Below are 27,890 nucleotides of genomic sequence, written 5' to 3'. Positions count from 1 at the left end.
TCCTGCAAGCTGATTGATGGGGGAATCCCTGCCCCGGAGCTATTGTTTTCTGCTGACGGGGGAGAGGCCGTCCTTGCCAGGAGAACACAGTGATTATCGTTAGAGGCTATAGCCACTGGCAGTTATCACATGCTAGAGATCCGAGATACTGGTTGTACCCAAGTCAATTGATGGAACCATCTATGGCTGGTTTTAGAGAACGTACATGCATCAGAACAATATTGGCTGCTAACTCCTCCCTCTTCCAGTACAGGGGATTACAGGATAACAAGCCGATCATGTACTTCCATTAGTTGCATTTAAAAATGCATACTTTTTTTGTTTTTTCTTTACGAAAGCAAATCCTCATTTATTAGTTTAACATGGGTTTTTTTTTGTACAATAATCCTAATTTTGCACATTTTGAAGATAACAAGCTATATGCATGTACAAAAATAACTCAGATTTAGTTTTCTATCTGACCGATGCTTTAATATTTACAATGTTTTACATATTTAACTACCGGTATATGTTTTGCAGCATTGCGCCATGTTGCTTAAATGCTTATGTATTGCACCAGGTATCAGTCCTAATGTAAACTATTAGAAATGTTTGGTTGTATGCTACCAGCATTTTCTTTAATAGCCATTAATATAAGTACACAAAATCTAGTTTATTGTACTGATGGAGAGTGACTAATGGTTATATTTGTCTGTATCTAGCATGCCATCTTTCTGACTTTTTTTTTTTTTTCTGTTCTTGCTCTAACAGGCCAGACTATTGTGGATCTCAGTCAGATGATTCTCAGCCTGGTTATCACATGCTCTGCCATGAAACACAGAGAACATTAACAACGTTATTTAAATTTTAAATTAATTAGAGGCGGAAAATGGAGAGTGCAAACTCTGTTCTCCAATTGCACAAGCCCATTATGGAACTCTGTTACGTCAGATTCTATCTTCCTCCGGGTAGTGTCAGGGGATTCACATACAAACGCTGTGTAACTCGAGACAAGTCTGGAGCATGCTTTGATAACTGCATTCGAGTCAGGGAGGAGACGGAGCAGGCACAGCACAAAGATCCACCTTATGGAAGCTTTGCGGAGGCCTTAAAGAAATTTACTACAAAGGACCTGCTCACAGAGCTGTACAAGCTCACTGCTGCCAAAGACAAATTGCTGGTTGATCTTCTACACACCATCCACAACCCACGGCTTAAAATGGGAAATCAGGACGGCAAATTTCAGGACCTGCCTGGAGCATCTAATTTTTTAGAGGACTCTTCTGTACCTATTGATTTCCATGAGTCATTAATGGCCTCTGTGGAAAAAAAGACTACTTCGACTAAAGGTAAAAAAGTGAGGAGGTTCAGCCGAAGAAAAGAGAGCATAGAGGACTTTGTGAACAAGAAAATGAAGTGGAAGGGGGCCCCAGAAACGGGGATGGCACAAGGCAGAGAGAGAACACCATCTATAAGAATTTCCTTGGCAGGTTCCATGGATGACTTGTTACGCCCAAGACTCCAGTCTCTAGAAAACAAGTGCAGTTATGCTGCAAGTCTTTCAGTGAAAAATTCCTATGGTAAATGTAGTGAAAGCTCAGGGATGCCAAGTGCTGAGTCGGCAACAGGCAGTTCCCAGTCTTTGTATGACAATGATGTATTTGGTGATTTCACTTTACATCCAAAGAATGGCAGCCCTATGGGGGACCTCCAGGGTGTCCTCAGAATTATGCAAGAACAACAAAATGAGCCTGCAGTTCTAGAACATTTATCACAAAGGAATTCTTTGGAACAGGATGGGAGTGGTCAGTCTTCTAGTAGCACAGAGGTCAGGACTGTTGTAGCTAAAGTGCAAACCATTAGCCCCTGTGTGCATAAGGTGGTAACCACATACAGCTTCTCAGAGGATTCACTTAAAGATGATGCAGATGAAAACATCACAGCTGTCCTGTGTGCACCGCCAAATGAGTTTGTTCCTAAAGCAGATGTTCTTACACTGCCAGAGCCCATTGAATTTCACAAGGTGGGGGAGTCGGCTTGCGAGCAAAAATTGGATATTGAAGCCGTGGCAGATCAGGAGATTGGCCAGTTAAATGGTTTCGTCAACAAAAATCTCCTTAAAGTCCTTAAAAGTGACAGTGTGGAGGAAACAGAGTATTGGTTAGGGCAGCTGGATCGCAGAGGAGGGCATGGCCGAATCAGTCCCAGTCTGATGAAACAAATAAGTTCACTGGAATCACTGAGCTTACCCACAGTGACTCATCGGAATGGCAGAGTTGAGAAACGCACAAAAAGCTCTGATGCAGTCAGTGATCTGCCTGGTCACTCCTCATTAAATAGTAAAGAGGTGTCTTCTGGTCTATCTTCTTTTTCATCTCCGCTGCTGAGCCCCCAACTTCACCACAGGGTTCTACCCTTGTCAGAAAAACGTTCCCATGAAGATCCAGGCACTTGGGGCAGGGAAATGCACTGGACAGCGCCACGTGACTTTGAGAAAGAGACATCGGTAGGGGGTAAAATCAGAGCATCTAGCCTTTCTAACCTAGCTTCTGACGCATGTGGTAATGGCGGCCACAAGAAAAGACAGTTGGAGAATGGGAAAACCTATCCCTTGCATCCAAGTATTCCACTTTCAGGTTAGTCTCCTAGCTTTTTCTATCTTATCGGTAGCAAAACAATAGTGACAGCACTGCAGCTGTGTTCATTAGCATGGTTTTGAGCAATTAGAGTGGTGGGAAGAGATTCTAGAACTATGAAGCTGTTCTGTTATGATCACCAAAATAGACCGATGTGTTTTTTCTGATTATATTATTTAGGACATTTTGCTGTAACTTTTCAAATTGGTCATACATGTTGTCTTTATCAAGCCTCTTTAGGCCATATTTAAAAGGGTGCAAAGTGTAGGAAAATGTTTTACTGATTTGAGAATGGTAAATAGGTTCTGGTTTTTTTTTTTTTTTTTTTTTTTACTCTGCAGGTAGTGATATCAGCTGGGGGGGGCAATGACTGGCATTTTTACAATGCAAGGCGCGCTTTACTGCTTTTGTCCCCAAAACTTTAATGGAATGTCATAAAATGACATGCCATGCATTTTTGTGCATGGCAGCTCAGCTGCCCTGCATAAAAATGTAGGGTAGCGCAGAGACCTGCAGAGCAGTGTAGATAATTGCAGACGTTGTATTTTTCCTGCACTACTCAGCCTCACAGCTGCAAGGAGGTGTGAATGGGTCACAGAAAACCAGTCTCTGTTCATACTAGTGCAATTTCAGATGCAACTTGAGTAGCACAGAATCACATGGTTGAATTACTGAAACTGGAGAGTGCAAAATCTGGTGCAGCATAGAAACTAATCGGCTTCCAGGTTTTATTGTTAAAGCTTAATTGAATAAGCTGAAGTTAGAAGCTAACTGGCTACCATGCACAACTGCACCAGAGTTTGCGCTCTACAGTTTTAGTAAATCAACCCCATTGTTTTCAATGGTGTCCGTTCACATCAATGCTACTCAGAACCGCGTGGTTATGGAAAAAGTTCTTGTACGTTTGGTCCAGTTCCAGCACAGTGTTCGCCTTATAGGATATGCAAACCACTTCAAAGTAGCATCCAAGTTGCATTGTGTAATTACACTGAAATCGGACCACAGCATTGTAAGCCTAGCCTACAACTGAGGAGCTCTAAATATTTACTAAATGGTTTATTCCCAGAGTGCTGGAGTAAGGGAGTAAGGAGAGTCCTGGAGAAAGGGAAATAACCTAGCATTTGAGTAACTGGCTGTTTTATATAAATGTTTGCCAGAGATTTTGAGATTTATGGCAACAATTATTATTTCATGTTGAGTCTATTTGAGCAACACATGTGACTAAGTTCAAAGCTGATTAGTGAAGGGTGACCAGTAGATATTATTAAGAATAAGCAGTCAGGTGTAAGGATTTCTGGATAGCAGAAATCTTACAGAATGGGAGGGATGTCTGCAGAGTCTTTGAAGTTTGGCTATAACTTCACATTGCAACATCTAGGCTCTGACAGCTCTCTACAATGAATCCAAGCCAGGTTGTTAATGTACGGTTTCCAATTGTCATTAAAGGTAGTGTTCTTCTGGTTATACAGGATGCAAGCAAAGGGGTCCAACAATGTACAGTTGCAAGAAAAAGTATGTGAACCCCTTGGGATTACGTGGAGTTTTGCATTAATTGGGCATAAAATGTGCTCTGAATGTCATCTAAGTCACAACAATAGAAGAACACAGTCTGCTGAACATAATACTACACAAACATTAGATGTTGCCATGGTTTAATTGCACATAACATGTAAACATTCACAGTACAGGGAGGAAAAAGTATGTGAGGCCCTAGCTTAATGACTTCTCCCAGAGCTAATTGGAGCCAGGAGTGAGCCAACCTTGACTCCAATCAGTGTGATGATATTGGATGTGTTCCTGACAGCTGTCCTGCCCTTAAAAAACACACACCTGTTTTGGGTTTACTGGTTTCAAGAAGCACTGTCTGATGTGAACCATGCCTCGCAGAAAAGAGCTCTCAGAAGACCTACGATCAAGAATTGTTGGCTTGCGTGAAGCTGGAAAGGGTTACAAAAGTATCTCCAAAAGCCTTGATGTTCATGTGTCCACAGTAAGACAGACTGTCTACAAACGGAGAAAGTTTAGCACTGTTGCTACTCTACCTAGGCGGGGTCGTCCTGTAAAAATGACTGCAAGAGCACAGCACAGAATGCTGCATGAGTCAAAGAAGAATCCCAGAGTGTCAGCTAAAGACCTACAGAAATCTCTGGCACATGCTAACATTTTTGTTGACACATCTACAATAAGGAAAACATTAAACAAGAATGGAGTACATGGGAGGACACCACGGAGGAAGCCATTGCTGTCCAAAAAGAATATTGCAGCAAGTTTGAAGTTTGCAAAAGAGCACCTGGATGTTCCACAGCACTACTGGCAAAATATACTGTGGACAGATGAAACCAAGATTGAGTTGTTTGGGAAGAACACACAACACTATGTGTGGAGAAAAAAAGGCACAGCACACCAACATCAAAACCTCATCCCCACTGTAAAACATGGCAGATGGTGCATCATGGTTTGGGGCTGCTTTGCTGCCTCAGGGTCTGGACGGATTGTTGTCATTGATGGGAAAATGAATTCCAGAGTTTATCAAGACATTTTGCAGGAAAACGTACCACCATCTGTCCGCAGAGGATGGGTGATGCAACAGGACAATGACCCAAAGCATACAAGTAATTCAACAAAACAATGGCTGCAACAGCACAGAATACGCCTTCTGGAGTGGCCCAGTCAGAGTCCTGACCTCAACCCGATTTGAAATGCTGTGACATGACCTTAAGAGAGCGATTCACACCAGACATCCCAAGAATATTGCTACACTGAAACAGTTTTGTGAAGAGGAGTGGTCCAAAATTACTCCAAAATCGTTGTGCAGGTCTGATCTGCAACTACAGGAAACGTTTGGTTGAGGTTATTGCTGCCAAAGGAGGGTCAACCAGTTATTAAGTCCAAAGGTTTACATACTTTTTCCTCCATGCACTGTGAATGTTTACATGTTATGTGCAATTAAACCATGGCAACATCTAATGTCTGTGTAGTATTATGTTCAGCAGACTGTGTTCTTCTATTGTTGTGACTTAGATGATGTTCAGAGCACATTTTATGCCCAATTCATGCAAAACTCCACGTAATCCCAAGGGGTTCACATACTTTTTCTTGCAACTGTATATCATAACTGGCATTATAATACATGTTACAATAACTCATAGGAATGCACTGTATATGTTTTGGGATGTCCTGTCATTGGAAAGGAAATTGCACCCCAGTACATCTGGTGTGTTTGTGTGTGTGTGTGTGTACACTCACTGGCCACTTTATTAGGTACACCTGTTAAATTACTTAGTAACACACATTGCTAATCAGCCAATCACATGGCAGCAACTTAATGCATTTAGACATCTAGATGTGGTAAAGATGGGTTGCTGAAGTTCAAACTGAGCATCAAAATGGGGAAGAAAGGGGATTTAAGTGACTTTGAACGTGGCATGGTTGTTGGTGCCAGACGAGCGGAGTGTGATCTGAGTGTTTCAAAAACTTCTGATCTACTGGGATTTTCATGCACAACCATCTCTAGGGTTTACAGAGAATGGTCTGAAAGAGAAAAGATGCAGTGAGCGGCAGTTATGTGGACAAAAATGTGTATGTATGTGTTCAACAGATTAAATTGGATTACGTTTGTGGCTCACAATTAAACACCGACAGGCTGTGTAAATGGCAATTTGTTTGTACAAATTTCATCCGTATTGTGAAGTAGTTTGCTGTTTTGGACAAGCTTAAAAACAAACTGTAGTGAGCACTCTTGTGTAAATATAGCAGCTAGAACACCTAAGGCAACCACAATGCCTTTAGAATACAAGTATAAAGATAAATAATATAGTGCAGTGCTTAAAAACTAGATCCAATGCAGAAAAAGACAGCAAGAAAACAACAAACTGAAAGTCAATCAAGTATCCTCGGTGTACTCAGGAGTAGTGAAGATATCCAGAGCTTTACTGCCTCAAATAATAGCAATGCGCACTCACCAGAAACCCATGGATTATGCGCATGTAATGATGATTATCCTATATGTTAGATCCGTCACAGATCAGATACTTGATTGACTTTCAGTTTGTTGTTTTCTTGCTGTCCTTTTCTGCATTGGATCTAATTTTTAAGCGCTGCACTATATTATTTATCAGTTTGCTGTTTTGTTCACGAAAACTAGTCCTTACACATCAGTGATGTTTTGTAGTGAAGTAAACACTTCGTTAATACATACAGTGCTATGATTGAACATGTGCTGGGGAAGTATTTTTGATCTTCAGTGCCGATGCTTGTGCACTGCATACAAAACGCACAAAGTGCACATAACTTGGTATAAACTGTGTTTTCTTAATTTGCCTTGCTATGTAAATATTGCAGTTTGCCCAGTTACAGTGGGGGAAAATTATTTGATCCCCTGCAGATTTTGTAAGTTTGCCCACTTACAAAGAAATGAAGGGTCTATAATTTTTATCATAGGTGTACTTTAAATGAAAGAGAGAGAATATAAACCAAAAATCCAGAAAAAATTCTAAATTGGGTTGCAGTTCAGTGAGTAAAATAAGTATTTGATCCCCGAGCAAAACATAGAACACATAGAGCAGCGGCTCGGGGATGAGCATGCAGTGGTGCTCCCAGGGCAAGCTTGCTTTTCCTGGGGGCATTGCTTGAGGGGGAGGATTCAGAAGTGCCAGCGGGCACCCGAAAAGAAGAGGCTGTGGGCTGCTCTGTGCAAAACCATTGCACAGAGCAAGTAATATATTATTACATCGAGTTTATATAGCGCCAAAGGGTTTGCCCAGCGCTGTACAATAAGGGGGACAATACATTATATATTTATAGACATGTTTGTTATTTATAAAAAAAACCCGAATATTTAGTGTCACTTTTTAACCTGGCGAAAGATGGATCAAAATTGAGTTTGTTCATCAGGATCTGGACAAATTTTGATCCATCTACAGGCAGGCTGGCTGTACTAAAGTCATTCTGTTGATCGAATTCACTACAACCAGCCTGTTTTTTGTTGTTTTTTTGTTTGTTTTTTTCCCTTGTACAATCCCTGCCAGTGGCTATAGCCGGCAGGCGTAATCATTGTATTCTGATGGTGGGGTAATCATTCCACTGTCAGAATATAATAGTACAGCAGGAGGGATTGCCCCCTCAACACTGACTGTTGATGGGAGAATCGAGCGATTTGTTTCTTTCCTTCAACCTATGGTTATTTATTACAGGTACTTATATTGCAGTGTCAGTTTATGCAGTTCTTTATATATTGTACATTTAAATCTGTTCCTGCCCTTAAGGAACTTACAATCTAAGGTCATTAACTCGCATACATACATACACATACTAGGGCCAATTTAGACGGGAAGCAATTAACTTACCAGCATATCTATGGAGTGTGGGAGGATATTGGGGTACCCAGAGGAAACCTGCACAGGGAGAACATGCAATCTCCATGGAGGTAGTGCTGTGTTTGAGATTAGAACCGACACTTAGCCACTGTGTCTAACGAAGAAAAATTTCAATCATAGTTTCACAAATAATGTATTGAATCATTTAAACACACAAATTGAGATTTCCGTAAAATGTTGTGTTTATACCTGGAAGACAACTTAAAGAACAAGTGCCACTTGGTTGGTTAGGAGAAAACATAGCCAGTGGACATTGCTATTCTGTTGAAATATGTATGTATTCAGCTTTGATGTTTTGATTTGTAATTTTTTTTCCATTATCTTTTTATAGATTGTCAGACTCGCTTGGAATCTATAGTGAATTTTCAGTGAGCATCATTTTCCTGACACGGAACAGTCAAATTCAGAGAGTACACTTCATTAAGGCCACATGTACACAGGCAGTTTGGACCTTGTGGGGGTGATTTACTAAAACTCAGAATCTGGTGCACCTGTGCATGGTTTGACAATACAACCTGGAAGCTGATTGGATTCTAAATGCAGAGCTGCACCTGATTTTGAACCATGCGGTTTTAGTAAATAACCCCGTGTGTCAAATCCTAGCATTTTTGGACATTTTCATGCTGCATTTCAGGGATACGTCCTTGAATGGGGAGCAATACGTCCCCAGCTAGCGTAGTTTTTAGCCTGCCATAGATTTTGACAGACTGCTGCTAGTGGAGCTTAGACCCTGCACCTGGGCTTCCAAGGCACCCAAAAACCTAATGTTTTGATGCATGCAGGCCAAACCGCCCCAGTGCAAGTAACCTACAAGAAATTGGTGATTCGAGGAAACTGAAGGCTGCCACTGCAAATGCTGCTTATTGAAATGCTAGTTGTATGGCTGCCATACTGTCCCTCTTTATTTAGTACTAGGAGTAACTGACCTGAGCTAAGTATGTAGTTAGTGTTACTACCATGTTTCCCCGAAAATAAGACACTGTCTTATATTAATTTTAGGTTAAAAAAAAATGCACTAGGGCTTGTTTTCGGGTAGGTCTTATTTTTATTGACACCCCCTCTGACGATCCCCGCAGGATGGATCGGATCTGCGGATTGAGCATATGGGATTGGAGTCCGATCCATTATCCTCCCCAATCCGCAGATCTGATCCATCCTGCAGGGAGCGTCGACTTGCAACCTAACTGACCTTTCCACCAGCTCCACAAAAAGGTACGTTTTAAAGCAAGCCCCCCGCCCCTCTCTCTGCCCTCTGTCTCCCCCCCTCCTACTGCAGTACTGTCACCAGGGTCGGGGGATTACACTGACCTGGTGCATACTCTGCCCGTCCCTCCAGCACTCAGTCTTCAGCACCGTGGCAGGGATGTGGACTCGCCCCTCTGCTGAAACTCAGAGGAGGAGAGGAGTCTGCAGTGCCTGCCTCACTGTCCGTCCCCTCAATGCCTGCTTATTTCAGAAGCGGCACATACAGGGACGGAGTCCCTGCAGTGACCCCAGGTCCTCGGGCAGTGCCCGAATGGTCAGTTCTCCCCTGGTGGAGGTAGGTCTTATTTTCGGGGGAGGGCTTATTTTAGCGGTACATTAAAAAGTACCGCTAGGGCTTACTTTCGGGGTAGGTCTTATTTTTGGGGAAACGCCGTAAACCCAGGACCCTGCATTCACTCTATCTGGTCTCCCACAGTACACAAAACATGGAAGTGCAATGTTTTAGTAAATATAAACAGCTACATACCTTTTCTAATCAGCAGTTCGAGCAGTCTTGTGACTTCTGTCAGTCTCCAGTAGAGCACTGGTTAAAGCTTGTAGGAGAAGTTTTCTTTCTGATCTAGGAGGATGCAGAATCCCTGACCTCTGTCTGCACAGCTATGATTGGCCGTGCTGACCACATGCACTCTCCCAAGGAAAAAAAAAACCTAGCAATATACAACATAGTGACCATGTGCAGTGTCTCCACACAGTGTCTTATCGGATGATAGGAGGGGGACACTGGAAGAAGGGGAGGATCAGAGAAGACAGGATCAAACAGCCTTTTTACACAATGCAGAGGATTAACCCCTTAAGTTCCACATTGAGTATATCCAGCATGCTTTACTGCATATACAGACTGATTTTACTGTTGTGGGTTTAGTAACACTTTAAGGGCTATCTCTGACTTTCCTGATCTGCATTCTTGTTTCAGCTCAGGGATGCTAAAAGTAATAGAAGCCAGTGGACTAGTTAGGCAACCAGCATTTTCAGAAGCAGGCCAACGGTGGCTGCCCAAAATTTTTCTCACAATAGCTTTACGGGAAAAGGTTGATTTGCAATGTTTATTTTGATGTCACATAATTCTTCTTCTACCCTTGAGGTTAGGAAAGGCTCCTTTCATACCGCTGTCTTCTAGTTCCAAATCTGAGACAGGGACATACTTTATTAACAAGACATGACTCTCCAAACCATCCAAGCTGGTCATGGGGGTTCCTAACACTGATGGGGTGAAACATACTATGTCCCAAAGTGGGGGACATACTATATTGCCAAAAGTATTGGGACACCTAAGGTTGCCATCTCATCCGTTTAAAACCGAACACATTAATTACACAGGTTCTGAGGCTAATTTTTTGCAGGTAAAGCCCTAAGTGAGTTTAATTACCACCTTAATCAGCCACAGAACCTGTGTAACTAATGTGTTTGGTTTTAAAGGGATGAGGTGGCAACCCTAGGGACACACCTCCAAATCATTGGATGCAGGTGTTCCAATCATCTCCATGGCCACAGGTGTGTAAAATCAAGCACCTAGGCATGCAGACTGCTTCTACAAACATTTGTGGAAGAATGGGTCACTCTCAGAAACTCAGTGGATTCCAGCTTAGTACCGTGATAGGTTGCCACCTGTGTAATAGGTCTATCCCTGAAATCTCCTTGCTACTAAATATTCCACAGTCAGCTGTTCGTGGTAGTGGAAGCAACTGGGAACAACAGCAACTCAGCCACGAAGTGGTAGGCCACGTAAAATGACAGAGCGGGATCAGCGCATGCTGAAGTGCGCAGCAGTCTCCTGCAGAGTCAGCAGCTAAAGACCTCCAAACTTCATGTGGCCTGCAGATTAGCACAACAGTGCATAGATAGCTTCATGGAATGGGTTTCCATGGCCGAGCAGCTGCATCCAAGCCTTACATCACCAAGTGCAATGTAAAGCGTCAGATGCAGTGGTGTAAAGCATGCCACCACTGGACTCTAGAGCAGTGGAGAGGTGTTCTCCGGTTTGACAAATCATGCTTCTCTTTCTCGCAATCAGATGGACGTGTCTGGGTTTGGCAGTTGCCTGAAGAACGGTACTTGCCTGACTGAATTGTGCCAAGTATAGTTTGGTGGAAGGGGAATTATCGTGTGGGGTTATTTTTCAGGGGTTGGGCTCGGTCCTTTAGTTCCAGTGAAGGTAACTCTTAAGGCTTCAGCTTACCAAGACATTTTGGACATTTTCATGCTCCCAACTTTGTGGGAACAGTGTTGGGATGGCCCCTTCCTGTTCCAACATGACTGCACACCAGTGCACAAAGTAAGGTCCATGAAGACATGGATGAGTGAGTTTGGGGTGGAGGAACTTGACTGGCCTGCACAGAGTCCTGACCTCAACCTGATAGAACACCTTTGGGATGAATTAGAGCAGTGACTGCAAGCCAGACCTTCTCGTTCAACATCCGTGCCTGACCTCACAAATGCACTTCTCGAAGAATGGTCAAACATTCCCATAAACACACTCCTACACCTTGTGAACAACCTTCCCAGAAGAGTTGAAGCGGCAAGGGGTGGGCCAACTCAGTATTGAACCCTACGGACTAAGACTAGGATGTCATTAAAGTTCATGGACATGTATAGGCAGGCGTCCTAGTACTTTTGGCAATATAGTATATGGCCTTCTCTACCTTCTAGTCCCAGAACATCCCAAGATGCCTAATCCAGAGAATCATATCAAAAGACTACAAACCACAAGTTTGCATCCTGCCTTCACCAGCAACTTTGACCTCAAGGGGTCATTACCACCGTACCAACAGAAGAACATTCTCATGGTTTCTACTCTAATCTTTTTATGGTTCCCAAATTAAATGGAGGAGTCTGACCCATTCTAGATCTGAAGGCTCAACTTTTTCCTAGGGGTGCAAAAGTTCCACATGGAAACTGCCAGGTCAGTCATTTCCCGCATCCTTCCGGGAGATTTTCTGGGCTTAATAGACATCCGTGTTTATTGCACAGTCCCATCTTTCTGCCTCATCTGCACAGTCTGTGCTTTGCAGTGGTCAGTTAGTGTTACCAGTTTGTCACTTTTCCACAGCTCCATAGGTTTTCACCAAGGTGTTTGCCCTTGGTATTGACTCTGCTCCGTGTTCTGTGGATTCCTGTTCTGCGTTACCCAGTCAATCTCCTGTTAAAGGACCAGTCCTCCCTGTCCATTAGCCAGCAAACAGTGTAGACTTTGCAGAGTCGTGATGTTACACAATTGTTTCATGCCTGAGCTGTTTGTGCCCAGGGAAAAACCTTTACTTCCTGCCTGCTTGAGAGTCTTTGGTCTAATGGTTGCCTTCTTCGAGGGTGTGCTGTACATTCAGTTGAACGGAGGAACTTTGCATTCTGGCAGCGTACGCTGAATGGACTCTCTTCTTGGACAATCCCTTTCATGTGATCTATTTAGCATGATGGATTACAGCCTAGCACTGGATGCCCTTTTGGTGCCAGGGACTTGGTCGTCAGAGAGCCCACCTTCCCATTAACATTCTCGAAATCAGAGTGATTCAGTTGTCCCTTCCACACTGGACTTCTCTATTGCAAAGAAACCCAACAAGAATCAAGTCAGGCATTGCTACAGCCATCAACTATCAGGGAGGCAACAGAAGTTATGCTACTCAAAAGTGAGTTGACTTGAATCGCTTTTGGGCAGAACAGCACATTGCAGCCCTGTCTGTTGTCCATTCCCCAAGCATGGAAAGTTGTCAGGTAGGCTTTCTCAGCCATCACAATCTGGATCCAGGGAAATGAGCTCTCCATCCAGAGGGGTTTCAAACCTTTTGCTACAGGTGTTGGAAGACAAAATAACAAGGGAGTGCAAAAGTCTCATGCTTTATCTAATGAAAAAATATTAAAAGACAAAGCATGCCAGAAACATACTCGCAAAAAGCCGAAGGGCTAAAGGAATTGAATAAAGCCCACGTGACAATGAGGTTGAGGTGAAGCATTTCCTGCAACCGTAGTGATGCTCCTGTACTGCGGCAGGTCTTGGTTTCTACTATACCTTAGTGCTATTATGTCAACCATCAGGGAGGCAACAGAATTTATGCCACTCAAAAGGAAGTTGACTTGTATCGATTTTGGGCAGAAAAGCACCTTGCAGCCCTGTCCACTTCCCAAGTGTGGAAAATTGGCAGGTGGGCTTTCTCAGTCATCAGCATCTGAATCCAGGGAAATTGGCTCTCTATCCAGAGGGTGACACTGTGGTGACCCCATGGGATAAGTTCATCCTTTTGCAGGCCAGATTACAAATACTGCAACTGCTGAATTTTAATATAAGGACACTTGCCTGTCCAGGGGTCCAGCGCCGTCCTTACCTGGGCTAGTTCTTCACTAGCCTCTGGGTTCCCGACACTGGCATAGCTAGTAAGGGACTCTGGAAGTGAAGCCTTGTTGTTTCACAGCCGGTTTCCTACTGAGCATATGTAAGTTGAGTTGCGCCTTGTGAATGGTTCCCAGCCCCTTCCCTCCCCCAAAACAAGAGTGCAAAATGTACCACTGGAAGGGGGGGGTGGGGGGGCACAAGCAACCGGAGCTTCTCCTTTTGGGTGGAGATCCACTTTAATATTCTCTCTGTGGAAGCTGCGATAACGTGATAAAGGGATTGGCACTTCCACCTAGCAGCACTAGGGTTGTTGGTTCGAATCCTAACCATGGCACTACCAGCCTAGAGTTTGCATGTTCTCCCTGTGCCCCCGTGGATTCCTTCTTCAGTTGACCTTAGTGAGTGTATGAATGTGAGTTAGGGACCTTAGATTGTAATCTTGAGGGGAAGCCATTGATGTGAATATAAAATATATGTAAAGCACTGCATAACTTGATGGCGCTATATAAATACCTGTAAAAAATAAACACGTCAGAGCATGTAGATATACAAGTGAAATGGTATAATAAGTGAGCGCTTTTCAAATAAAGCAGCTGAGCACACAGGATAACCAATACCAATCCTCACAAAGACATATGTAAAAAAGTGCAGCGCTAAAATAAAAATAAAATTTTCAACAGTAGATAAATTGCTAAAATAAAATAGTCCCAATGGAGGTAAAATAAAGTGAAAAATGCACACTAATCAGATGTGCACATTAAATGTGCAGTGTAGATATCCTACAGTTCAGCAAGTGGTCATCTGGGTGGTAAAGATAGGTAGATTCCCTCAGCAAAATGGATCCATGGATGGCACATACATGGTTAAAAAGTTCCCTTTATGGGTAAAACCAGGCACAGCTTCATCAAAGGGTAAGACTTCTTCATTGGGTAGAGCGGGTTAAGGTGTCTAAAAAAGAGAGATGCTCCCCGCAAGGGGTCAAGAAAAGAAGGTGCCCATAGTGATGTATTTGATAAAACAGCATTTATTAACAGCATGTGACAGTAGCAGAGGATGCATCCAATAAAAATTGCTATGTACAAAGGACTAACCATCCTGAAAGGAATAATGGCTGCTGGAGCTCCACGATGTTCCGACGGCATGACATCACGGCGTACGTAGGCTCCTCCTTACGCGCCAAGCACATCCTCCGAGAAAAAACGCCGTCGGAGCATCGTGGAGCTCCGGCAGCCATTATTCCTTTCAGGACGGTTAGTCCTTTGTACAATGCAATTTTTATTGGATGCATCCTCTGCTACTGTCACATGCTGTTAATAAATGCTGTTTTATCAAACAATACATCACTATGGGCACCTTCTTTTCTTGACCCCTTGCTTGGAGCGCATCTCTTTTTTTTTTTTTTTTTTTTAGACACCTTAACCCGCTCTACCCAGTGAAGGTGTCTTACCCTTTGATGGAGCTGTGCCTGGTTTTACCCATAAAGGGAACGTTTTAACCATTTATGTGCCATCCGTGGATCCATTTTGCCTGTAGGATATCTACACTGCACATTTAATGTGCACATCTGGTTAGTGTGCATTTCTCACTTTTTTTTTTACCTCCATTGGGACTATTATTATTTTATTTTAGCAATTTATCTACTGTTGCTGTTTTATTTTATTTTAGTGCTGCACTTTTTTATATATGTAGACTTTCAGGCTGTAGGCACAGGAGTACCTAGGTACTCTCACATACCAAGAAGGACGCTGGTATTTTTCAGGCTAAAGATATTGCAAAATAAATCTGGTTTAGATGTTCTCCTTTAAGTAATTTTCCCCCATAGTGCTGGGACTGGACAAAGCACTTCCCAAGGGCGCGTTGTCTTCTTTTTTTTTTTTTTTTTGCAGCGCTTTCTATTCATTTCAATAGGTGCATTTTTGTTTGTTTTTTTTATCCAGCATGCACCCGAAATGCAGCAAGCAGGATTTTTAAAAAACTGACTAAAATGCAACAGACCAGTCTAAATTGTTCTATAGGATTTAAAGGGATGCATTTCTCATGCATATTCTGCTTTTTTTAACTGAACAAAAACTGATCAGTGTGAAAGCAGCCTTCAGAGCCTTCCTCATTTCCTCCACAGGATCGAGATCGGGCATGCCAGTGATTTTCCACCCTTCAAACTAACTCAGGCAAATGTGTCACTTAAGACTCTTTTTGGCCTACTATTGACTACTGTTGCACCGGGAAAGCATACTCATGGTATGAGAGAATGCATTTCTATCATTTCAAGAAATACTCTGCGGGTTCTCCAGTCTGGTCTAGATCAGCATTTGGCTCTGAGTACCATCAAGAGTCAGATCTTGGCCATAGTGATTTTTCGTTTTCTTGTTCAAAAGGTTTTATAGATTTTAACCTTAAGAAAGGCACTTGGAGCATATTAAACATGGCAAAACTGGTATCATACAGTGAGAGCACAAGTGTACAAGAAGACAACAATTGACCCATTAGGAAATGAGGCTGTCAGTTAATAAATAATATGCGAAAACAGTATTATGACAAGACCTTGAATCTTTGGTGTCATTGTCAAACAAGTAACACTGTTAGGCATGTAAAACTGCTTAGGCCCCACTCCCTCACTGACTTTGACAGCAGGCGGAGCCAATGGCTCAGCCAATGAGGAGGGAGGGACCCGGGAGATCCTCGACTCTCATGCACATTGCTGGATCAAGATCAAGCTTAGGTAAGTATTGGGAGGGCTGTCGGAGGAGCTGCACGCTGAAGGTTTTTTTTTACTTTCATGCATAGAATGCATGAAGGTAAAAAACCTTTAGCCTTTAGAACCACTTAAGGTCACTAAGTCATGAGGACAGGTATTTAGGGACTGCTTGGAGCAGGGTCAGGGTGATTGATGTCAAGAATAACGTGGAAATAATTTCTGGTGAGTAGTCCCTTTGCACAGAGTTGGAGCACTGTTGTGTACAACACAATAAAGGTGGACTGGCGAACACATGATCACCTACACTGTAAGGATTTATGAATGGTGTAAATCACGGTATATGAACACAACTCTTGAATTGTGAACTGTTATGTTGCATATCTTTTAACTTGCATTAGTGGGACTTTAATTGAATGTTTTTTGCTTGTAACACTGGAATTGTGGCCTCAATCGTCACGTTCCACGCCCACAGCAACTAGCTAACCGAGGCACGCACGTGCAACCGTGATTTGGGGTAAGAGGGAATAAGGGGGGCTTAATCTGAAGTATATAAGATGGGCCGTGATGTACTTTCCCAGCCGGCACTACCTCTGGCCACCACCGGAGGGAGACTCCAATCCAGCTAGCTGACCACACACGAACAGATACGATCTTACATACAATCTGGTGCACTAATCAGGGTTGAGGAGCAGCCTAGCGATCGACACACCCTTCTAAGGTTTCCTTCAGCTATCCTACAAGCCAGAACCCCGGTGTTAATCACTCTTCCACTATCTACACCCCCCCACACCAGACACGCCACAAACTGTAGCTTTCCACCACCCAACAGTTTATCCGCAGAACGGTCTGCTCAGACACCACACACACACACAGATCTCCATCTGGCAGACCTGTCACCCTTACAATCTGCCAACACGCAGTGCAATTGCATACAGATTGGCAATGAACTTGACCGAGCATATAAAGACACTAAAATACAATACAATCTAATCTCTCCGAAGATATGAGCTTAAGTACCCAGAAGTCACTTATTAATTTTATGATTTAATATCCCAAAAGTGGGCAGTGCATAAAATATGTACAAAGTATAAAGTGTTACAGAAAATACAAGAAGACACACAACTGACTATTCACTATAAAATAAAAGGGAAATAAGAACAGAAATAAAACTTTTACCAAGAGTTATCCTGCAACTGGAGCAAGTCAGAGAAAGTCTGCGATCCGTCAGTCAATAGGACGGGCTCCGTACGAATCACAACGTCCATACCTCAAGTCCTCAATTTATGGGAATATGGACGTGGGCTGGACATTAGTCCTTGGCCAATCAACCCTGGGGGGTGTTCCCGTACCAGCCCACAGGACGTTCTGGGTGTTGAAATGCCCAAAGTCGATTGGACAAGGAACGGTTTGAATCACCAAGTCAGGGATTGAATTTCCGACACCAGCACATCAGTCCGATCGCAACAATACCATTCACTGTTCAGCTGTCGCAATCCGGCGCCACATAACCATTTCCTGTATTTTTCTGGCATTCTACATAGGCCACAAATATGTTTTTTACATGCAGATGTAGCCCACAGAGTGCCCAATCAGAAGGAACTATTTTCATCTCTCTGCAACTAATATTTTAGCTTTTATGAGAGATGAAATCTATTCCTTTGATCTGTATATAAACTTTAAAGCACCTGTGGACTGTCTGTAAACTAGGATTCAATCACTGTGACGGGAGTGACTTTTGGGGGTGGGGGGACCTCTGTATCATCTCCCCAAATCATTATGTTTAACCCACCCTGTGCCTGTTTAAGGGGTACAGGGTGTGTATGTGAATGTCTGAGTCTTGTGTATAGTGTGTGTTCCTTTGTCTAGGCCACATGGCTGTCCATTGTCTGTTTGCCATGTGCTACCCCCCATTGTGCTGTGTCTTCCTGTCCAGCCAACTATTATGGGATGTACTGTTTTTGTGTATTGGTGTGGGGGTTGGTCAATGTCCTTTACTATGTGTTTCATCCCATTGTTCTGTGTCTGGGTGGGATGGGGCGGGCTGATGAGGTATTTCCTGTTCCTGGTTGTGTTTCCCCGCCCTCTGTATAAAACATGTTGTTTGTGTAAAATAAAGAGTTGTTGGCTTCCTGTATTATGAAGAGCTGGGTATTGTCTGTTTCCTGAGGGATTTCAAGGGTGTGGTCCGTGGATGGTGTTCGGACAGGGGAAGCTGTGCTATAACGGAAAAACTCAGTGCGGTCGGGTTCCGGTTCCGTTACAATCACATCATCCAAAGATCAAATAAGAATATTTCATGATATCTTACGGTTTGAATGCATTTCACTCTCATGCGTTTGGTATCAATATTACTATCCAGAATTGGACTTATCTCACTTTTATATATGGTCACTATGCACTTCGTAGTATAGTGTGTGTTCTATACATGTTATCAATGCATCTATTTCATACTTATATTTGACACACTTCTTGTTTATGCGTTTGGCATCAATCGTAACGTTTTAAGTTGGTTTTATCATTTATATGGTTTTATAAGTTTTTTTTTTATATGGTAATTTTTCAATTACCACTATAGTTTTTAACTCTTATAGTCAGAAGCGCACTCATGTATGTGCGTTTTTTTTATGTTATTAGTCTGTCGTTCACATTTTTTTAGCGCTGCACTACTACTTTATCAGAGTTTTTGAAGGCATATGGTTTACCTTTTCAGTGTTTTAGCTGCTTCAGGATTTATTAACGCTCGCTTTCATCTCTTTTTGTTAATGTGCTTAAGCTGATTACACACAAACCGTTCTAATTTCTTGTGTTTTTATTAACGCCCCCAATAGACATTCACGGTGCTGGGGGAAAAAGGTAAGTGAACCCATAGACTCATGACTTCAACAGAAGCGAAGTGGAGTCAGTAGTTTCCACACCTGGAGTCTAATTAATTAAATTAGTTTGGAGGAATGGTTTAGAGCTACTTTGATGAAAGATAATCATTTAGGATTACTGTTCATAAGCATCAGCTGTTCATTGATGAGGTTACTTTTTCTTGCTACTGTAAAAGTTTTGGTACAAGGTTTTTTGTTTTTTTTTTCTTTTGGTTTTTTTTTATGCCACAATCCCATCCATTCAGGAGATAGGTAAAGAGGACCGCTGGGTTAAGAGATGAAAGATGGGTGAAGATTAGTGAATCATTTATTTTGTAAGGTTATCAAGCTTGTTGGAACAGTGTTATGCCTAAATAAGATATGACATGCCCAAGAACATGGAACATTTTGTCTGCATGTGGTGTAGTTCTGATTGAGGCAAGGTTGTATTTTGAGCCTGGAGAGCAGGTTGATTTATTTATATATTTTTTTCCCCCCCGATATTTTAGCAAAGCAGTCTAAGGTTCGCAGAAGTTTTGGTGTGGTGGTATGTGGGAACATTAGAAAGAGGACATCATCTGCAAAAAGGCAGCATTTGTGGTGGTGTCCACTTATTTCTAACACTCCGATATTTGGATTGGAGTGTATAAAGTGGATCAGTGGCTCTTTTGCGAGTGCAAACACAACGAGGGACAGTGGGCAGCCTTGTCTAGTACTCCGCTCTACCAAGTACCATTACCATGAAAGAAAAAAGTAAGCCCTCTCTTGGCAAGTGCACCCCCCTGTGACGAAGTGCGTCGGGACATGGCTGCGCAGTGACCAGATGTGATTTCAGGCCCGAAACTGGAAGTGATGCAATAGCATGATCTCAACGTTCTGGACTTGAGAGAGACTTCACAGTATCGACACTGCACTTGACACCTATCCATTTGAATTTTAGTTGAATACATTTACATTTTTATATTTTGTGAGTGGCTTTTGAATTTTAATAATTTGTGATGTTGGTTAATGTACCATTGGAGGCTTATCTTTTTCTTTCATGGTATTGGTACTTGGTGGAGTGGAGTAAGAAGGTTTAAAGTGGAGAACTACGAGCGGAGAGCAGATGTGGAGTATATAAGCTAGCCATACCGATCATGAGAGTGAAAGGCATGGTGAGTTGGAGAGTGTCTTACTGTAGGGGAGAGGAATCTGCACGAGCACTTTGTGGTGTGGTGGAAGGAAGTTGGTCGAGAAGGAAGGAAGCACCTCTTCTGCACTTTTATCGCAATGGACTTATCTTTTATAATTTGATTTCACTTTTCTCACAGCGCTACTGTAAAGTTGTGACCTTGTACTTTGAGAATTTCTTATACTTTTAAGGTGCCACCAGTGACCTATTATATATTGTCTGTTTTTTCCCTTACATAGGGTATTAACCACCTTAGTAAGGGTGATTCGCATATTTTTGTTTTGTTTTATATTGTATTTATTTTTTTGTGATTCATTTGTGATATATTTACTTTGAGCTCCGTGCCGAAGATTTTGTTTAGAAATATCAGGCTATTAGCTGTAGTGTAATACTTAAGTTTTGATCTTCGGATCTGTTTTTTGGCTGACTGTAAGGGACAGATCAAGTTCTATGCAAGCTAAATCAAAGAGAAGCTTGTCACCCAGAGTGGAGTTGGATTGGAACACGGCAAAGTAAGATTGAAAGCCTGCATCAATCTTCTGATGAGGAAGGCGCTTTTGTTAAGCTAAGAGGCCATCCTGATACATGAACCATGTATAACTGGCTTATGTGCCTCCCATTCTTTAATGGCTATTTTTATATCTGCGTGATGGGCGGGGTGTGCTGAGAGGGAGTCTTTAATGCGCCAAGTAGGGTCCTGCCAATTAGGAAACAATGAAGCTAATATGACTGCACTATAATCTGTCCAAGCATACCTGGTTCACACCTCTTCCTTAGGTGGTTAAAGACTTTGTATGGATTGAAATGTAACACATTGCATAAGTAATCTGATGTCATTCTTTGTCCCACTGCTGCCAGAAGTATGGTTACTTGGAATATTAACTAGAGATATGTTTAGTTTTTCAGATATTGCTGATATGTCATTTGATGGCAGAAAAATCAATAGATCCCAGTTTGACAGTGAGGAAATCCTTAATACGCACATACAATCTTACTAATGAATGTATATGAACACTGCTTATGCTGTGACATTAAGCCACACACCCCACCTTTTTTGTAAGAGCCCTGTTGAGTCCATGCTCAGAAGTGCTGCCATTTAATTTTCTTGAAGATTTCTATTATTCCTTCCACCCCGTTGCCTGATGTTTGTTGCTTTGTCTGCATCATTACGTAATTGGCGCCTGTAAGCGGTCAGACTTCCTTGTGTGCAGGTTCCTCTGTCGGTTTAGATTTTCTGTGATTCATTGAACTCATGTGCATGTCTGCAATTGCAGTCTTCAAGCCAAGCACTCCCTCTCTCGGCAAGTACCCATACATGTCTGTTCTCAGTGTGCTCTTTAGTAGCTGCCCAGCTAGCTTAACGTGATTTTGTTGGAACTGAGAGTTAGGCAATTAGAACTTTCTAATGGTTAAATTAAAATCTGCTAATTAAAGCATATCTAAACCCAAAAACAAAAAATCTATATTGTATTGCGTCCTTCCTTATATGCATTGTCTGCTTATGTTCAGGCTCTTTCAGTTCTGCAAATAACACACTTCTGCCCCTTCATAGCTATACACTCCCCCCCCCCCCCCCCCTTTACCTATGGAGGAGCCATGGTTGTTACACAGGCTGGATTAGTCTGCTTTTCTTCATCTCCCCTAGTTGGTAGATTGCTTGGACTAATATTCTATGGAAGAAAGATGGAGATGTTTGCACTTTTCAGCTCCTAGGGAGTGACTAGGATACAGCATTTCTTACAAAATCAACAGGTGCTTTCTGAAATTTTCTTAACCTAAAATAAAAACAAATGCAGACTCCATATCTAAGTACTGTTTTTTGTTTTTGAGTTAAATATGCATTAGGATCTATTTTTAAAGGGAACCCATTCTAATGGTTTTAAATGTCTAGTCATTATGAATGTATTTTAATTGAGCATTCTTTTATAAATGACATGAATGTTGCTGTTTAGCTTTTCTGACAGTCAGACACTTCAGCTTGAGTCTTATCTCTGCTTGGGGTCTGGTTCCTGCCTGTTTTTCTCCTGGAGCGCACACAGGTTTCATACAGTTAAACATATAGTGACAGCAAGTCAATAAAAACTTCTGGTGGTATCCAGGGCAGGAGGTACACTTGTGCCAATTCCCTTGCTTGTGTTTGTTGATGCACTGCCTTGTGTGAGCATACCTTTTTTTTATAGACCAAATTCTTAGTACAAGTGACACACAGATGACACTCCCATCGCATTGGTATGTATGGGCCTAACACGCACAAAAATGTTGTTGAACATCTTCATTATTGAAGATCTATATACAGTATTGTAAAAAAAACCCACAAAAATATAAGTAATTACCAACATCACCAGGGAAGTCTATTCCTGGGCGAGCTTCTCTTGCGTTTTGATTTTGTTATAAATATATCTATGTACATCTATATCATTGATGGAAGACCAGATATTTGTATGACTGGACACTAGATGGAGCAAGAACACATTTTTTCTTTTGTGACTTTAGTAGTTAAAGGAGTATTAAACCCAAAAGCAAACATTTATCATATTGCTGTTTACAAATTCTTAGATGTGATGGTTGCATTAGTTTTTTTTTTATGCTTTTTTTTTCTTTCCTTTTTCATTTAGTGATCCTGTCAGTAAGTCTGTGTTTCAACAGACAACAAGCTGTCCTGCAAATGTCTGTGTGTTGAAAGAAACCATTTGCCACAGATGGGGTGCTTACTATGATCACCCTTTTTTTATTCACGTAAAGCCTTTATGCCAAAAGGAAAAGAGGCTGCTGTAACTACAATGTGAGCCGGAGTTTTGCTTCAATTTGTTAGTGTATTTAAATCCCCCTAGACTGACATTGCTGCTGTCCAAAGGTGCTCATGTGCTCCTTCGTCCACGATGTGGGCACTCTAATACAGGGAGTGTGTTACTTGCCAGATCACCAAGTGAAGACAAAGGGAAAAAACTGCATCCACCACATCTAATGATTGGTAAGCTGCAATATATTACATTTTTGCTTTCGGGTTTAATACCACAAAAGACATTGTAAATCTTCATACCTGCACCTTAACCATAAGATGTGCATTGATCATGTAGTTTCATGGTGGCATTTGTTGCCTTGCACATGCAGCCTGTAGTAGAGTAAATTTTTACATTTGGTTTGCTGCAATTGCAGTGTGATTTATTACGTGACAATCACAGCAGAATCACACCCACATTTAAGTGCCATTGAACAGGAATGGCACCTGAACAAGCATGGTGTGATTTGTTATGCAGAGCATTTTGGGATCACTGGCAGAATTGCAGCCATTCTGCCCACGATCCCAAAATGCTCTGCATAACAAATACAAAACCTCTAGATGGGAACTACAGTTGCTTAAGGTATGTACAGTAGATAAAAAAAGTCTACACACCCCTGTTAAAATGTCAGGTTTCTGTGATGTAAAAGAATGAGACAGATAAACCATTTCAGAACTCTTTCCACCTTTTAATGTGACCTAGAAATTGTCCAACTCAATTGACAAACAAGCTGAAATCATTTTGGGGGGGGGGAGGGGGCGTAAACCTAAAAAACTAAAATAATGTGCTTGCAGAAGTGTGCACGCCATCTTATAACTGGGGATGTAGCTGTGTTCATAATTAAGCAATCACATCCAAATCATGTTAAATAAGAGCCAGTACACACCTGCCATCATTTTAAAGTGCCTCTGCCTTACCTGACATTTTCTTAGTCGCATCCTACAGTAAAAGCCATAATCAACAGAGAGCTCCAAATCATCAGATCTCAAAAATCTCATTGTTAAAAGGTTTCAGCCAGGAGGAGGGTACAAAAGATTTTCCAAGGCATTAGATATTCCATGGAACACAGTGAAGACAGTCGTCATCAAGTGTAGAAAATATGGCGCAACCGTGACATTACTAAGAACTGGACGTCCCTCTAAAAGTTTTTTAAAACCGAGAAGAAAATTGGTCTGGGAGGCTACCAAGAGGCCTACAGCAACATTAAAGGAGCTGCATGTATATCTGGCAAGTACTGGCTGTGTGGTACATGTGACAGCAATTTCCTGTATTCTTTATTTGTCTGGGTTATGTGGTAGAGTGGCAAGACAGAAGCGTTTTCTTGCGAAGAAAAACATCCAAGCCCGGCTAAATTTTGCAAAAACACATCCTGAAGTCTCCCAAAAGCATGTGGAAAAATGTGTCATGGTCTGATGAAACCAAGGTTGAACTTGGCCATAATTCCAAAAGATAGGTTTGGCGCAAAAACACTGCACATCACAAAAAGAACACCATACCCACAGTGAAACATGGTGGTGGTAGCATCAAGCTTTGGGGCTGTTTTTCTTCAGCTGGAACTGGGGTCTTAGTCAAGGTAGAGGGAATTATGAACAGTTCCAAATACCAGTCAATATTGACACTAAACCTTCAAGCTTCTGCTAGAAAACCGAACATGAAGAGGAACGTTCTCTTTCAGCATGACAACGACCCAAAGCATACATCAAAATCAACAAAGGAATGGCTTCACCGGAATAAGATTAAAGTTTTGGAATGGCCCAGCTAGAGCCCAGACCTGAATCCGATCGAAAATGTGTGGGGTGATCTGAAGAGGGCTGTGTACAGGAGATGCCCTGACAATCTGACAGATTTGGAGTGTTTTTGCAAGGAAGAGTGGGCAAATATTGCCAAGTCAAGATGTGCCATGCTGATAGACACATACCCAAAAAGACTGCATGCTGGAATAAAATCAAAAGGTGCTTCAACAAAAGTATTAGTTTTAAGGGTGTGCAAACATATGCAACCATATTATTTTAGTTTTATTTTTACTTTCCTCCACCTAAAAGATTTAACTATGTTGTTCAACTGAGTTGTATACTCTATAGGTTATATTAACAGCTTCCCAACGGCCATATAGCAAATATACTGCTACAGGGTGGCACAGGTGTGCAAAATCAGGTGTGTGTGTGTGTGTGTACTTTTGCATTTCTGGTAGGGAGTGCAAGCCCTACCTGTGCCGCCATTCGCAGCAGCGACTGTCAATCACCGGGTCCCAGCCGGTGATTGCAGAGGATCTCCGATTGGGAGGAGAACTGTATGTAAATAATACAGTTCTCCTCCTTGTCAACTCGTGCACACTGCTTTGGATGGCTGTGCACAGCTCAGTGTGATTACAGTGAAGCACACACACACAGCTTACTGTGAAAGCACTGTTAACCCTTTGATCGCCCCTCATGTTAACCCCTTCCTGCCTAGTGCCATTAGTACAGCGTTGATGCATTTTTTTTTTTTTTTTTTTTTTTTTTAGCACTGATCACTGTATTGGTGTCACTGGGGATGTCAGTGACACCAAGTCAGTTCCCTGCAGTCAGAATGCCCGCTGCAGTTCCGCTATAAGTCGCTGATCGCCACCATTACTAGTAGAAAAAAAAAATCCAGTATCTATACCAGCATTTGTAAACTCTTTAACTTTCACATAAACCAATTAATTTACACGTATTGGGATTTTTTTTTTTTTTTAGCAAAGATATGTATCAGATTACATTTTGGCTTAAATATATGATGAAATTAGATTTTTTTTTTTTTTCTTTTTTTTAATCGCAAAAAGTCAAAAATATTGTTTTTTTCGTTTTTTTTTTTTTTTTCTTTTATAACGCAAAAAATGCACAGGCGATCAAATACCACTGAAAGACAGCTCAATTCATGGGAAATAAGGAAGTAAATTTCATTTGGGTGCAGCATTGCATGACCGCGCAATTGTCAGTTAACTTAACGCAGCGCCGTAATGCAAACAACGGCATGGTCAGGAAGAAAGGTAAATCCTCAGGAGGGCAAGTGGTTAAAGGTGGAAAAAGTTCTGAAATTAATTATCTTTGCAATTTTTTTCCCTCAGAGAAACCTGACATTTTAACAAGAGTGTGTGCTGACTTTTTAAATCCACTGTAGGCTGTAGGGAGTCCAGTTGTCAGTCTTTTTGTTTGTGTAGTATTATTATTTTTTTTTTTTTTTTTAAGTGGGGAGGAGCTTTGCTTAACCACTGATGGTCTTGCACAGTAAAACTGATCTTACTAGAGCAGGGTTTCTCAACTAGGGTTCCTCAAGATATTGTTAGGGGGTTCCTTGAGCAATAGGCAATTTTTTGGGGTTCCTCTGCGTTGAAAAGGTTGAGAGAGGCTGTACTAGAGTGATATAATTTTGTCTTCTGAGTTTGGCTCCCCTTTCGGACAATTTTTAAAACGGCTAGAGCGACTGCTACTTGTCTTGTAGAGATTCAGATGCTTTTGTGTAACAAAGCTGTAATGAAGCAGATAATAAATTGCTTTCCATACTGAGAAATATAGTTTAATTTATTTCTGCGTCGAATATAAAAGTGAGAGCCATAAAACTGATCCCGGCAGGTAATGACTTCAGTGTTATGAGTTTTTTCATATCTTGAAACAGAACTAATTTCATTAGAGAGATGTCTGCTTCCTCAAATGTGCTATAGCTACTGCTTACATGCTAGTTGTGAGCACCAACTTCTGACAAAGGGTAATAGATTGTCCTGTCAAACTCCCAAATTGTCTCTCAGCACTACAAATGGCAGTCTTGTGTGAAAATCTTACTGAATTTGGTTGGAGGGTTTAATTTAAAGTATACTTTGGGGGCAAAGATGGGCTTTATAATTTTACTGGAGGGTTAGATATTCTAGATAGTATTAGATCATTTGATTTTACCTTGTGTCTTGACGTGTTTTGTTATGGATCTGTTAATGAACGGTAAATCTGGGCAGCACAGTGGCTTGGTGGTGAGCACTTCTGCCTTGCAACATTAGGATCATTGTTAAAATCCAAGCCATGACACTACCTGCATGGAGCTTGTATATTCTCCCTGTGCTTGGGTGGATTTCCTCCAGGTACTTTTATTTCCCCCCACACTTCATAGACATGTTGGTTTGCATCTTCTAGTATACCACTTTAATTCCACTACATATTGCAGTACTAGTGCAGTGGCATACTTTAACCTTTCGAAATTGCACTGTCTGTAACCTGTGTATCTTAGATTATTGAAGTAACTTTTGATAAAATAAACTTGTCAGCCACTAAACCATTTTAAAGTTAAAAGCACTATCTAATAGAAAGCACTCTAAGGGGACTGCACTTTCTAGGCAGAAATATTGCTCTGCAACATGAGGCCCTATTGACCCCTGATGTACTGTCCTTGAGGGATTATAGGTGGGTGAAACTATCATCTAGTAGAGGAGCTTTCCTTGGAAATGTTTAGTCTAATAAGAGCACTGCATTGCCAATAAGGGCTATTATTCCTCATATTACTCTTTGCAGGTTGTGGATCCGCTGCAATATTTTCATGGGATATTGTGGTGCATACATGTGCATCTGATTTTCTTTCTGGTATTGAAAGTTGGGACTCTGTGTAAAATCTATGTAGCACTACTCCCTTACGGGTAGTTTAGTAATTTTCTGGTTCCTGGTCAATCTGGACCTCTTTCTGAAAGCCCAACCTCTGCTGACACCACAGTACTCCTGTGACCAGAATTAGTCATCACTGTAAAATGGACACACACACAAGTTAGTGTAAACCAATATGAAGTTTTTATTGAATTTGAGTGTAGCTTGATCA

General features: G+C 41.7%; 1 protein-coding gene across 2 annotated transcripts in view; it reads left to right on the top strand.

Annotated features, from left to right (window-relative positions):
- The window catches only part of FMN1 (formin 1), a 371,304-nt gene that overhangs the window by 66,149 nt on the left and 277,265 nt on the right, over window positions 1-27,890 (top strand). The window contains exon 2 of one of the 2 annotated variants that reach the window (XM_089671307.1): window positions 751-2,615. In XM_089671307.1, the coding sequence (XP_089527433.1) occupies window positions 869-2,615 (1,747 nt within the window). In that variant the 5' untranslated portion in view covers window positions 751-868. Of the gene's footprint in view, window positions 1-505; window positions 2,616-27,890 lie in introns of those variants that run through there. The other variant, XM_089671308.1, reaches the window with a different exon arrangement.

This window comes from Staurois parvus, unplaced genomic scaffold (assembly GCF_062004578.1).
Source record: "Staurois parvus isolate SC_StPar_1 unplaced genomic scaffold, SC_StPar_1.0 ptg000104l, whole genome shotgun sequence".
NCBI lineage: Eukaryota > Metazoa > Chordata > Amphibia > Anura > Ranidae > Staurois > Staurois parvus.
The sequence above is the reverse complement of the archived record's forward strand: the minus strand, read 5'-3'. Positions and strand labels throughout refer to the sequence as shown.